Here is an 11,541-nt window from a genome sequence, read left to right as displayed (position 1 = left end):
GACTCGCATAACGTTGTCTATGGGAAAAATGAATGTTATATTCTCTAAGCCAGGGGCGCCTGAAATAGCTCCTTCCACTTTGCAACTCTATTAGGGAGCTAATAGGCAAGGTATAGCCTCAACCAGCCCCAAAATTGTGATGGTTGGGCAACTTGTATGATGTATGTATGTAAAATTGCTGCTGATAAAGCTTATTGCTATGAGCACACTGTAATAACTGAGGCAACCTAAAAGAGCATATCAACAATTTTATCAACTAAGAGCTTCTCTAATCTGGAAGTTTGGCGGCTCCAAAGAAAGTGAAACTACACGCGTAATGGCCACTGGATTCTGTGAAGATGTCTGACCCAAGTTGTTCGTCGTCTGTCTGACGCAGAGATACTGAGGAACCAATCCCCCATATTTTCAATCCACATCCACGCCTAATCTCAAAACCAAAGCCAGGGTAGAGGGGTTCTGTGAATCTGGAGTAGAAGGTGTAGAGGTGAGTGAGAGTGTCAGACGAGACTCTGTAGAAGGACACAGTGCCAGCAGGCCAGTCCAGATACACTGCTACTCTGTTGGTGTCATCTTTAGGGGTACTTAAATGTGTTTCTGTGTTATTGTGCCAAACAGAGTGACAACCATTTTGGCAGTATAGACTCCAGGACTTGTCATTCCCTCCAAACTTGCATTCATTACCATTTCCTCTTCTGCTGATTCCTCTGTAAGCCACTGCCACATAAAATATGTTATTCGCTAGAACTTCCCAGTAACAGCGACCAGTCAGACCGTCACTACACAATAGCTGTTTGAAGGAATCAAATCTGTCTGGGTGATATCGATATGGCTGTTCCTCCTCCACATATTTCACCTGTCTGTTGTTCTCAGACAGGATGAGTCTTCTGTGTACTGTATTTGGGTCCAGTGTGAGTTCACAGGCATCTGATGGACAGAATAAGAATCATTAAAGGAGAAGTATACTTGTTATGGTCAGCGGTTGTTGATTCACTAACAACTTGGCAGTTATAATAACTATATTAATATTCTATGAATACTCTGCATGTGAGTCATTCATGAGTCATTACATTGTCATGTGAGACAATGTAAATACTGTGCATCATATGTGTATATGCAAAGTATTCACATTGTACATTTTTAGGGTGGATCCATACAACATGGAAGCTGCTTTGTTCTCAGTAATAAAATAAAATACTTACACTTCCACAGACCAGATTTTAACCTCTGCATTCCACCATGGTCCACTCTGAAAGAATAAAAATAGTCAGAAAATCATATTCTTTTTGACTGTGAAAGTAGGAGCATGAAATATCCTTCATTAGGAATTATTATCCACAATCTATGCTAAACTTTAGCATTATAACTTGGGTCTTATTTTAGTAGTTTTATTTAGTTATAGTTGACATTTATACTGTATCACTTGTGATAATATTGTACTCACCACAGTTTTCTCCTTAAAAGTTTGATAAGTGGTTTCCACTCTTTTTTTCTAATCTAAAATTGTTTTTAAGCCCAAGACCCACATTGTTGTAATGAGAATTATCCTTAAATATTTCACTACCACTGATGATCTACTGAGTGTAAGCACTCTGCTGTCTATGAGCCATGCCTGAGGGTGTCCAGTCTCCAGTGTGGATTCCGCAGTCCAGCAGAGAGGAGCGTCTCTCCTGAGTCCCCTGGATGATTGTAGCTCAAGTCCAGCTCTCTCAGATGGGAGGGGTTGGAGTTCAGAGCTAAGGCCAGAGAAGCACAGCCTTCCTCTGTGACCTGACAGCCTGACAACCTGCAAACATTGATGCATACTTGATTATTTATTGTTCTAACTATGAAGTTAATTATTATTAAATGGATTAAGAGGTATTGCCAACAATCATTGCAACAACTGGTTTCAAGTCACTGTGAGATCCCACACAGGTTTAGAATCTTGTCAATTATGTGAAAGTGTCTGTGAAGGAGCATCTAGATGAGCATTTGTTCTGACCTGAGAGTTTTCAGTCTACATTTAGGACTCTCAAGTCCGGCAGAGAGCAGCTTCACTCCTGAATCCTGCAGGTCATTGTTACTCATATCCACTTCTCTCAGACTAGAGGTCTGGGAGCTGAGACCTGAGGCCAGAGCTTCACAGTTTCTCTCCAACAGCTTACAGCCACTCAGCCTGAGGAAGAATCAATGTGCATGACAAAGCAAACACAAGGTCATGTTGTGTGGCCATTAATTGTTAAACTTTGATTTTAAATTCCTTAAAAGATACCATTATCTCTAAAGATACCAAATATGCCACTCAGCTGACCTGAGAGTTTCCAGGTTACAGTGTGGACTGTCCAGTCCAGCAGAGAGGAACTTCACTCCTGAATCCTGCAAACTGTTGTTACTCAAGTCCAACTCTTTCAAGCTGGAGGTCTGGGAAGAGAGAACTGAGACCATAGCTTCACAGCTTTTTTCTGACAGGTTACAACCACGTAGCCTGAGGAAGAATTAATTATAAAACAAATATAAACATTCATCTCTTGTCACACTCAATTCAAAGAGTATAAAGATGGACTTTTTTAGGTCATGTACTGCTTACACATCTTTAAATTACTGAGTTATCTTTAAAAGTAAAGTGATCATGACATGAAACTCTAAATTTTAAAGCAGAAGACAACTTTATTGTGACATGTAATGTAAAATTTCAAATTCTTAATGAAAAACAAAAATGTGCAATTCCATTTGAGAGTTCAATAAATTCATTCAGTTAAAGACATCGTCAACAAATAGAATTATTCATCTGTAAATGTAATTATCTTTTTTCATTAAATTTTTGGGGGAGTTTTATAACTCATAGTTTAAACTCAATTTTAATTAATTAACTTGTGATATTTAAAAAAATAATTGATGCTAATTTAGGATGTCTCAATCATTTCTGGCCCCGATCTGGATCTGAGTCCTTTAATATTGGATATTTGTCCATACCACATCTGATCCTTTATTTACATAGCAGCAGAAGATATTCAATGTCACTTTAATATGTATCTGTCACATTGAAATAACAGGTGCAGCCTTCTGACTTTGGCTCACATTTTTCACAAGCTACTTAATCCAAATACTCAAGAGCTGTAAGAAAACTATTAAAGGGCAAGTTAATAGTTTTTCAAGTCTGTCTTAAAACAACAGTCAGGTGCCCAAATGAACATTGAAATAGGTTTAGCTCACTGTTATCAGTCCTCCTTCATATTGACTATTTAAAGATCCCTTCCTAACCTGCAAAATCTACAGTCCTTGTTTTGTGTAAAAATATATTTAACAGTTTATCTGAAGCTAAGATTTCAGCAGTCTGAGTTAGTCAGATCAAGTAGATATCTTCCAAAGTTATAGTATTTTTAGAGCAAAATTCTCTTTTTTTGTTTCCTTGGACAGTGTTTCCCTGTTGAGCTTCAGTGGAAGGACAGTAACAAAAAGAAGGAACTTTGCACTAAAAAGACCATTACTTTGGAGGATACCCACTTGACTTGCCTAACTCAAACCTCATTTTAGCTTCATACAAACTTTGGAATACATCTTTATACAAAACAAGAACTGTAAATTTTGTTCTCCATCACTTACACTAAAAGCGCATAAGTGAGGGATCTTCAAACAACCAGTATGAACAAGAGCAATGAGAAAGGAATGAATTACAGCAAGAAAAATCTGTTTCAATGATATATGGGCACCTGACCATTGTTTTAAGACAGGCTTGAAAAACTGTGAACCTATCCTTTCAGTTGATCAGCTAAAATTATTGATATGATGTAAATGAAAGTGGAACTGGAGAATGCGACTCCTGAAATTGACATGACACAATCCTCTAGATAAGACGTATCACTGTGAGTTTTTGAAACCACAGAAACACTCACAATTGAACAGCAGCGTTACACAGTTGAGGTTCTGGCTTCATAAATGATCATTGGCTGAGACACTAGCTTGCAGTGAACTCACAAACTGACACAGCCAAGTTTAATTTTGGCCTGTGAACAAGTTACTCACAGAATTAAATTTAACTAGCGACAGCTGATAAAATCTGACGCCGTCAACGTTTGTCATTTTAACCGGCAAGCTGAATGTTTGATACACTGCTACCCTTTGAATCTATGTATTTACCCAACCAGTTGTCATTTGATTGGCTTCATTTTAGCTGATACGATTCTTTAAAACATGCCCGGATTGGTCCTGATACTGATCCTAGGGGAATAACTTGAGAAATCTCTAATCCTAATCAAACTATGTAAAAGTTCATAATTATTCTGGTAGCACACTCCAAACTCCAGTCAGTCGAATAAACTTCTTTGTACGCATACCTATGTGGTGGCACTTATAGGTAAAATTTCTCATCTGAAGTGCCAGAAGCTGTTATATTAGTGTAACTGAAATAATGCAAAAACCATCTGACCTGAGAGTTTCAAGTTTACAATGTGGGCTCTCCAGTCCAGCACTGAGCACTATCACTCCTACATCCTGCAGGTTATTTATACACAGGTCAAGCTGTCTCAGACTGGAGGATGGGGAACTAAGAAAAAAGGCCACATCATCACAGCTTTTCCACGTCAGCGCACAACCAATCAACCTAAAAAAGAATAAATGGTTAAGACAAACATCAAGTTTGAAAACTCTGGGTTTCTATTAAATGATACAGAATCTAGGTGTCTGTGTTGGCAAAAATGAGATTTTCAATTGGTGTTAAGAAACTTTTTAAATGGGTTTGGGTTTGGTTAGTCATACAGCTGGCTGACCTGAGAATTTCAAGTCTGCAGTGTGGACTCTGCAATCCAGTTGAGAGCAGCTTCACTCCTGAGTCACTCAGTGTGTTGTTAGTCAAATCCAACTCTCTAAGACTCGAGGACTGGTAACTGAGGGCTGAAGACAAAACTTCACAGCTAACAGATAGCAGATCACAGCCAATCAGTCTAAAGAAGAATAAATAATGAGGATGAACAAATACTGTAAAAATAGTTTTTGATTAAATGTAGTCTGACAGAATTTCGATTCCCTCATAGTGGTAAATGTTCCTTTACATATATTTTTTTTATAATTTCCAATTTCTTCTATTCTTTCTATCTTTATTTTAATAAGTTTGAACATTAGCACATGAGGAGTGAAAGGGCAGCATTTGCTGTGTATATATAACATTTTGGACACATTGCAATTTTGACCTGATGATGGCACTAACTGAGGTCAAGAGATAACTAAATTTATTACAATTGAGACTGTAGGGAACATGGATGGCTGTACCAAATTTCATGGCAATCTATTTGATAGTTGTTGAGATATTTCAAGCTGAACCAAAAGTTTGGCACTAAAGGAAAGGTTCAACAAAGTCATCAAGATAGATCATTTGGGAACCCTGAATGTCTTTACCAAACTGCGCTAATCCATCCAGGATATGTTGAAATATTTCACTGGATAACTAAAAATGTTGACCTGCTAGTGGCTCGAGATGAAAAGCCAGGGGTTTCACAATAATCATCAGGATTCCTCCTCTGAGGACCTGTAGTGTGGCATATTTCATGACAATCCATCCAATACCATATTCCAGATATTTCAATGTGGACCAGTGTGGTGGACCAACCTCGCTATCACTGGAGCCACATTGCTATCATGCCTAAAAAGTCCATAATGTATGAGCACATTCATTAGAAGTAAGATTTCCATTGCTTCAGTAGAAAAAAGGGTAGGCAATAGAAATAAACACAAATATGTAAAATGGAATCAAAGTGATATTAAACAATGCTTAAATAAAGCATGCTGACCTGAGAGTTTTCAATTTACATTGTGGATTCTTCAAGCCACCTATAAGCTCCTGGACTCCTAGATTCTTCAAGCTGTTGTAACTCAGGTCTAGCTCTCTCAGATTAGAGGACTGGGAACTGAGAACAAGGGCCAGAGCTTTACAGCTTCTCCCAGACAGCATACAGCCACTTAGCCTGAAAATGTCATAGCCAGACAAAGAATGAACAAGAACCTCAAAATATAACATCCACAGTGTTTAATATGTACAGTAACTTGTGCACCCACAGAGATACACTGGAGGCTTGAACCACTGGCAGAAACCTCAGAAGACCTTCCTCTGAAGCTGAGAATTTCTTCAGGTCAAACACGTCCAACTCACTCTCTGATGATAGTAGGATAAAGACCAGAGCTGACCATTGAGCAGGAGAGGGTTTGTATGTGGAGAGACTTCTTGAACTCACGTACTGTTGGATCTCCTCCACTAGAGAATGATGGTTCAGCTCATTTAGAGAGTGAAACAGATTGATGCATCTCTCTGGAGAGGGATTCTCCTCGATTTTCTTTTTGATGTACTGGACTGTTTCTTGATTGCTTTGTAAGCTACTTCCTGACTGTTTCAGTAGGTCTTGAAGAAGTGCTTGATTGGTCTGCAATGAGAGGCCCATGAGGAAGCGAAGGAACAAGTCCAAGTGTCCATTAGGACTCTGTAAAGCCTTGTCGACTGCACTCTGGTAGAGATGTTTTACTGCAGATCTGTCTGTGATGAGGAAGGTTGATTGTTCTTCCGACAAGAGGTTGACACCAGAGTTGATGAATGACACAATGACATGAGCAGCAGCCAGAAACACCTGACAGCTTAAATGGACAAAGCAGAAAAGTTGATCCTGGTTTATCCCACGCTCCTTTTTAAAGATCTGTGTGAAAACTTCTGAGTACACCGAGGCTGCTCTAATATCAATGCCACTGTCTAAAAGATCTGCTTCACAGAATATCAGGTTGCCTTTCTGGAGCTGCTCAAAAGCCAGTTTTCCTAGGGCAAGAATCATCTTGCTGGTCTTGGTGTTCCAGGGTGGATCTGTCTCAGCTCCTTCGTTGTATTTGACATTTGCTAGTTTGGACTGAACCACGAGGAAGTGTGTGTACATCTCAGTCAGGGTCTTGGGCAGCTCCCCTTTGTCACTGGTTTTCAACACATCCTCCAGAACTGAAGCAGTGATCAGGCAGAAAAATGGGATGTGGCACATGATCTGGAGGCTTCGTGAAGCCCTGATGTGGGTGAGAGTTCTGCTGGTCAGCTCCTTATTTCTGAATCTCTTCCTGAAGTACTCCTCCTTCTCTGAATCCGTGAACCCTCTCATCTCTGTCACCATGTGAATGTACTCTGGAGGGATTTGACTGGCTGCCTCAGGTGTTGTTGTTATCCAGAGATGAGCAGAAGGAAACAACTTCCCCATGATGAGGTTTGTTAGCAGCACATCCACTGAGGCTGACTCAGTGACATCAGTCAGGATTTCGTTATTGTGGAAGTCAAGAGAAAGTTGAAACTCATCCAGACCATCAAATATAAATACAATCTGGAGTTTATCAAAGTTTTCTACTTCTTTGGTATCAGCAAAGAAGTGATGGAGAAGTTCCACCCAGCTGTATTTTCTGTCTTTAAGCAAATTCAACTCTCGGAAAGTGAATGGAAACAGGAGCTGTATATTGTTGTCGACGTTGTCTTCAGCCCAGTCCAGAGCAAACTTCTGTGTCAAGACTGTTTTCCCAATACCAGACACTCCTTTTGTCATTAATGTTCTGACTGATTCATCTTGACCAGGGAAGGGTTTAAAGAAGTCTTCTATACTGATGGTCTGTTCCAGATTAACTGTTTTGCTGGATGATGCTGCAGTTTGGCTAATCCCCTGTGTCACGTTGACCTTTTGAGACTTTTCCTCCATTATATAGAGCTCAGTGTTGATGTCATTCATCAATATCTGCTTTCCAGATTTTGTGTCTTGCTCATACGAATGCTGAAACTTCTTCCTCAGGTAGGATTTTAGTTTACGCTGGCAATCAGCGAGAGTCTCTGAAGGAAGAAACAACAGATGACTTTAATGTAAATATGCATTGGAAGTTGAGTAATGCAAACATTTCCAAATAAATGGACACAAACACATTTCCAACTCCATATTACCTATTCACCTATTAATTTTGCTGTTGGGTAGACTTGGGGGCTGTAACACTGTAACAGCAAGTGTCAGTGGTCAAGAGTGCAGTGCACCAAAACATGTTAGCATGCCGGTAGAAAAGTTCAAAGGTTAAAATGTCCTGCTTTTGCTACTTCAAGCGGCAGTAATACAAATGCAAACTTAACTGAACTCACTGAAAAAAGACAAAACACTGTCAATTCTTGGATACGTCTTGTATAAATTTACATGTGCCTCAACAGATCCATGGCAGCCACTATGTTTTCTCTATGGAGAAATGTTATTGAAAATTTCCAAAAAACCAGTCCCAGACCACCTGCATTTTTCAAACTAAAATTGCCAGACTTCAAATCAAGCCAAACCAAACTGAGGACAGCCACCAGTGTATCAGTCAAAGCTATGGAGGCACCTCATACTGTCTCACCACTTGTGTCTAACCAAAAAAAAACAAGATGACACAATACATCGGTCATTGTATCAATGGTATGTCCCTTAATACTGTTTGTCAAGTGCTGGATAATCTGAAATCATCTCAAGGCCACAAATGATAACCTAGTGTAATTCAGAGAACTGCAGTTATACATGTATCTCTGTTCTATTTTTTTATGGCTTTATTTATTCTGCCCCTACTTACCTTTGGATGTTGAGTTGATGTTTGATAAATGCTGCGCCAAGGCATTTTTTTTTATCCTCTTCAAAACCATTATGGTCACCTCCACTGCCTTTTCGTTGTAGGTCTCTATGATCTCATCAACTGTGTCCAACCTGTCTGCGTTCTCCAGCTGGCTCCTTTGGATAGCTGTGAAGCCCTCCAAGACATCAGCCTGCTGCAGGAACCATTTGAACTTTTTAAAGTCTCCATCTGCTAAATTTTCCAAAGTTCTCAGCAGATCTACAGATGTTGCCATGGTTTCCTCTTGCTGAAATAAAATGGAACCTTAGTAACAATGCACAGAGATGTGAAATGGGATCAGCTATTTCAGGCACCCCTGGTTTCGGAAGTAAAAATTAATTTTTCCAATAGACAATGTTATGTGAGTCGCAGTTTGAGCAATTCTACAGCTTGGATTGGCGTGAAACTCTCGAGGTTAAATCATCATCCCACTCACAACTCCACTGGCATCAATCAATTCACTGATAAACATGTTACTGTATGTAGTATTAAAGGATTTGTAAATGTATTAGTTATACTATGATTTCGACACATTAACTTATTAATATAATAAACATTACATAATATAAACTAAACTTATTGATAATATGTATGTTTATTTATGATATGTATGTTTGTTAAAGGGGCATTCCAGTGATATAGTATTGCACTGCCATAAAATTGGGGGTTTCAAAAGTGATTTAAAAAACAATGGTCAAAATGGAAGCAATGGAGGCTGACTTTTGGTCATTAGAATGGGTCAAGCTGCAACTAGATATTGTCTTTCATTACACCCTTTCCCGCCTGGTAAACACCCCTGTCTTTTAAACACAATGTCTAAATTCTACTTTTTAGAAATAATTATCTTGTTATCCATTGGCCCACTCAATTAAAGGAATACTCCACAGAAAACCCAGTCTTTTAATTATTAAATTCTGACCACCTGTTGGCTTGAATGGTGGCTCTGAACAGTGTGTAGCTTGCCCTTCCAGGCAGATGGCAGCTGTAGTCAGCTTGGATTGAAAGCAATTATAGTGGATTTAAGTTATGACAAAAAGCATCAAAACATCAAAGTCATCAAAATAGACAAAACATAAAAAACCTCAGTTTTAAAATATAAATCTGTGTCAAACAACTAAATTCCAGTCTTATATCTGTAAAAGAATGTCATTATATATCTACATACATCTAACTGTATCTAGCTTTAAATGTGTCACAAGAAATAATCACACTCATGATAGTAAAGGCTCACAGTAGATATTAATTTGTTAAAGAAAAATATACTATAAAGTGTTGTGTAAAATACCTTTTTATGTTGAAATAACCTGTTGCCACACTGACTGGACGTAGACTTGAGAGAGACAGAGAGTCAAGTTTATCTATACGGCCACTCACCACTTGTGACAGCCTCAAGGGGCCTCACAGGCCCACATAATGCAAGGATAACAAGAGAGATTAATCATTAATGCACAGTTTCAGGAGGAAAAAAACTGTCATCATCAAATCAGTGATTTTTTTGTAAATATAAATTTGAGTTTTAACATCTAATAAGTACATCAATATAACATAATAATAATAATAAGAGAAATATCAACTGACGCAAAAGACCCCAGCAGCAAAGAAACATATGTCCAGAGCTTTGCTGTGTTCAGAAAATGCACATCACTTATCAGCAGGGACTGGATCCAGGAACATGGAACATGGTGCTGGCATGGAAAGAGTTGTTCGCAGAAAGACAAATTTATGTTGTTTTGTTGGTTGACATGTACTTCAATGTGATGCTGCAGGTGTGCACTATGTGCTACATATGCTGTGCATTTAGAGTTGAACAACACTATTGTGGGGAACAAATTATTCTCTTAGCTTTTGTAGTAGTAGTAGTAATTTATTTTAGTCCTTATTAACATTTCTCTAAAATGAATGCACATATAAATAAATGAATAACAATAAGGCATTAAATTAAATACTGACCGAAAAGGTATAGGCTGAAGCTTTAGCTTATTATACCTACCCTTTTTACATAACATATTCTTTCCAAACATTCCAAATGTTTCATACACAATTATGATCATACCTCAGTTTTATATTTGTTTACCACCTTATTTTTATACATTTTTTAAATTTTGCTAAGTGAACTACACATTCTTAATTTCTCGTCACAACTATTCCACAAGTTGACCCCTTTGACAGATGTACATCTATTTTTTTATATTTGTCCTTACCCTTGTTTTTTAAACATACCTATTCCCCTAAATTCATACTGGCTCTCCAATTTCAAACAACCTCTGAGTACATTTAGGAAGTAAACTATTTTGTGCTTTGTACATTGTCTGTGCAGTTTTAAGATCAACTAGATCACAAAATATTAAAATATGTAAGTTAATAAATAGTGCGTTGGTTGGTTCATAGTAATCCGATCGATTTACAATTCTTATAGCTCTCTTCTGTAGCAAGAAAATTGGATTAGTGTTGGTTTTGTATGTATTTCCCCATACCTCCACACCGTAGGTAATGTATGGAACTCTGAGAGAACAATACAGTATATATAGTGAGTTCTGATTCAATATATCTTTAGTTTTATATCATATTGCAATGGTCTTAGACATTTTTTTACATTGTTTGCGTGGTTTCCGACGTAATTTATGATCAATTATCACATCCAGAAATGTATTTTCATACACTCTTTCTATTTCAGCATTATTGACCATAATTTTCACTTGATAAGTGATTAGCCAATTACAAATATTATAAACTTTGTTTTACTTAAAGCTGGAGTGCAGGACTTTTGTCTCCCCCTTCTGACAGTGAGCATAAAGGGGGGCACTCAGACTTTTTTGTCGGTTTCCCAACTCATTTTAAAAAGACAAGAGAAAAAGAGAGAGGGAGCTGCGAGCACCAGTGAGTGAGAGAGACAGAGCAGCCGTGGTCAAGTGAGCTAGAGAGTGAATGAAGAGAGGG

The 11,541-nt window shown here is 38.2% G+C and overlaps 1 protein-coding gene across 1 annotated transcript; it reads right to left on the bottom strand.

The window, feature by feature from the left end:
• Positions 1-268: 268 nt before the first annotated feature.
• On the bottom strand, positions 269-8,839 carry LOC121883852 (NACHT, LRR and PYD domains-containing protein 12-like). Its single transcript, XM_042392311.1, has 9 exons — positions 8,566-8,839; positions 6,028-7,810; positions 5,763-5,936; positions 4,746-4,919; positions 2,291-2,464; positions 1,982-2,155; positions 1,610-1,783; positions 1,200-1,246; positions 269-924 (listed from the first exon to the last, which is right to left on the bottom strand). The coding sequence occupies exons 1-9, from the start codon at positions 8,837-8,839 to the stop codon at positions 269-271; spliced, it is 3,630 nt and encodes a 1,209-aa protein (XP_042248245.1).
• Positions 8,840-11,541: the final 2,702 nt, after the last annotated feature.

This window comes from Thunnus maccoyii, chromosome 18 (genome assembly GCF_910596095.1).
Source record: "Thunnus maccoyii chromosome 18, fThuMac1.1, whole genome shotgun sequence".
In the NCBI taxonomy this organism is placed as follows: domain Eukaryota; kingdom Metazoa; phylum Chordata; class Actinopteri; order Scombriformes; family Scombridae; genus Thunnus; species Thunnus maccoyii.
The sequence above is the reverse complement of the archived record's forward strand: the minus strand, read 5'-3'. Positions and strand labels throughout refer to the sequence as shown.

Coding starts and splice junctions, on each gene's coding strand:
- LOC121883852 (XM_042392311.1), bottom strand. CDS start 8,839: ATGGCAACATCTGTAGATCTGCTGAGAACTTTGGAAAATTTAGCAGAT. Junction 4,920..5,762: donor TGTAAATTGAAAACTCTCAG/GTCAGCATGCTT, acceptor ATTCTTCTTTAG/ACTGATTGGCTGTGATCTGC. Junction 2,156..2,290: donor TGTAACCTGGAAACTCTCAG/GTCAGCTGAGTG, acceptor ATTCTTCCTCAG/GCTGAGTGGCTGTAAGCTGT.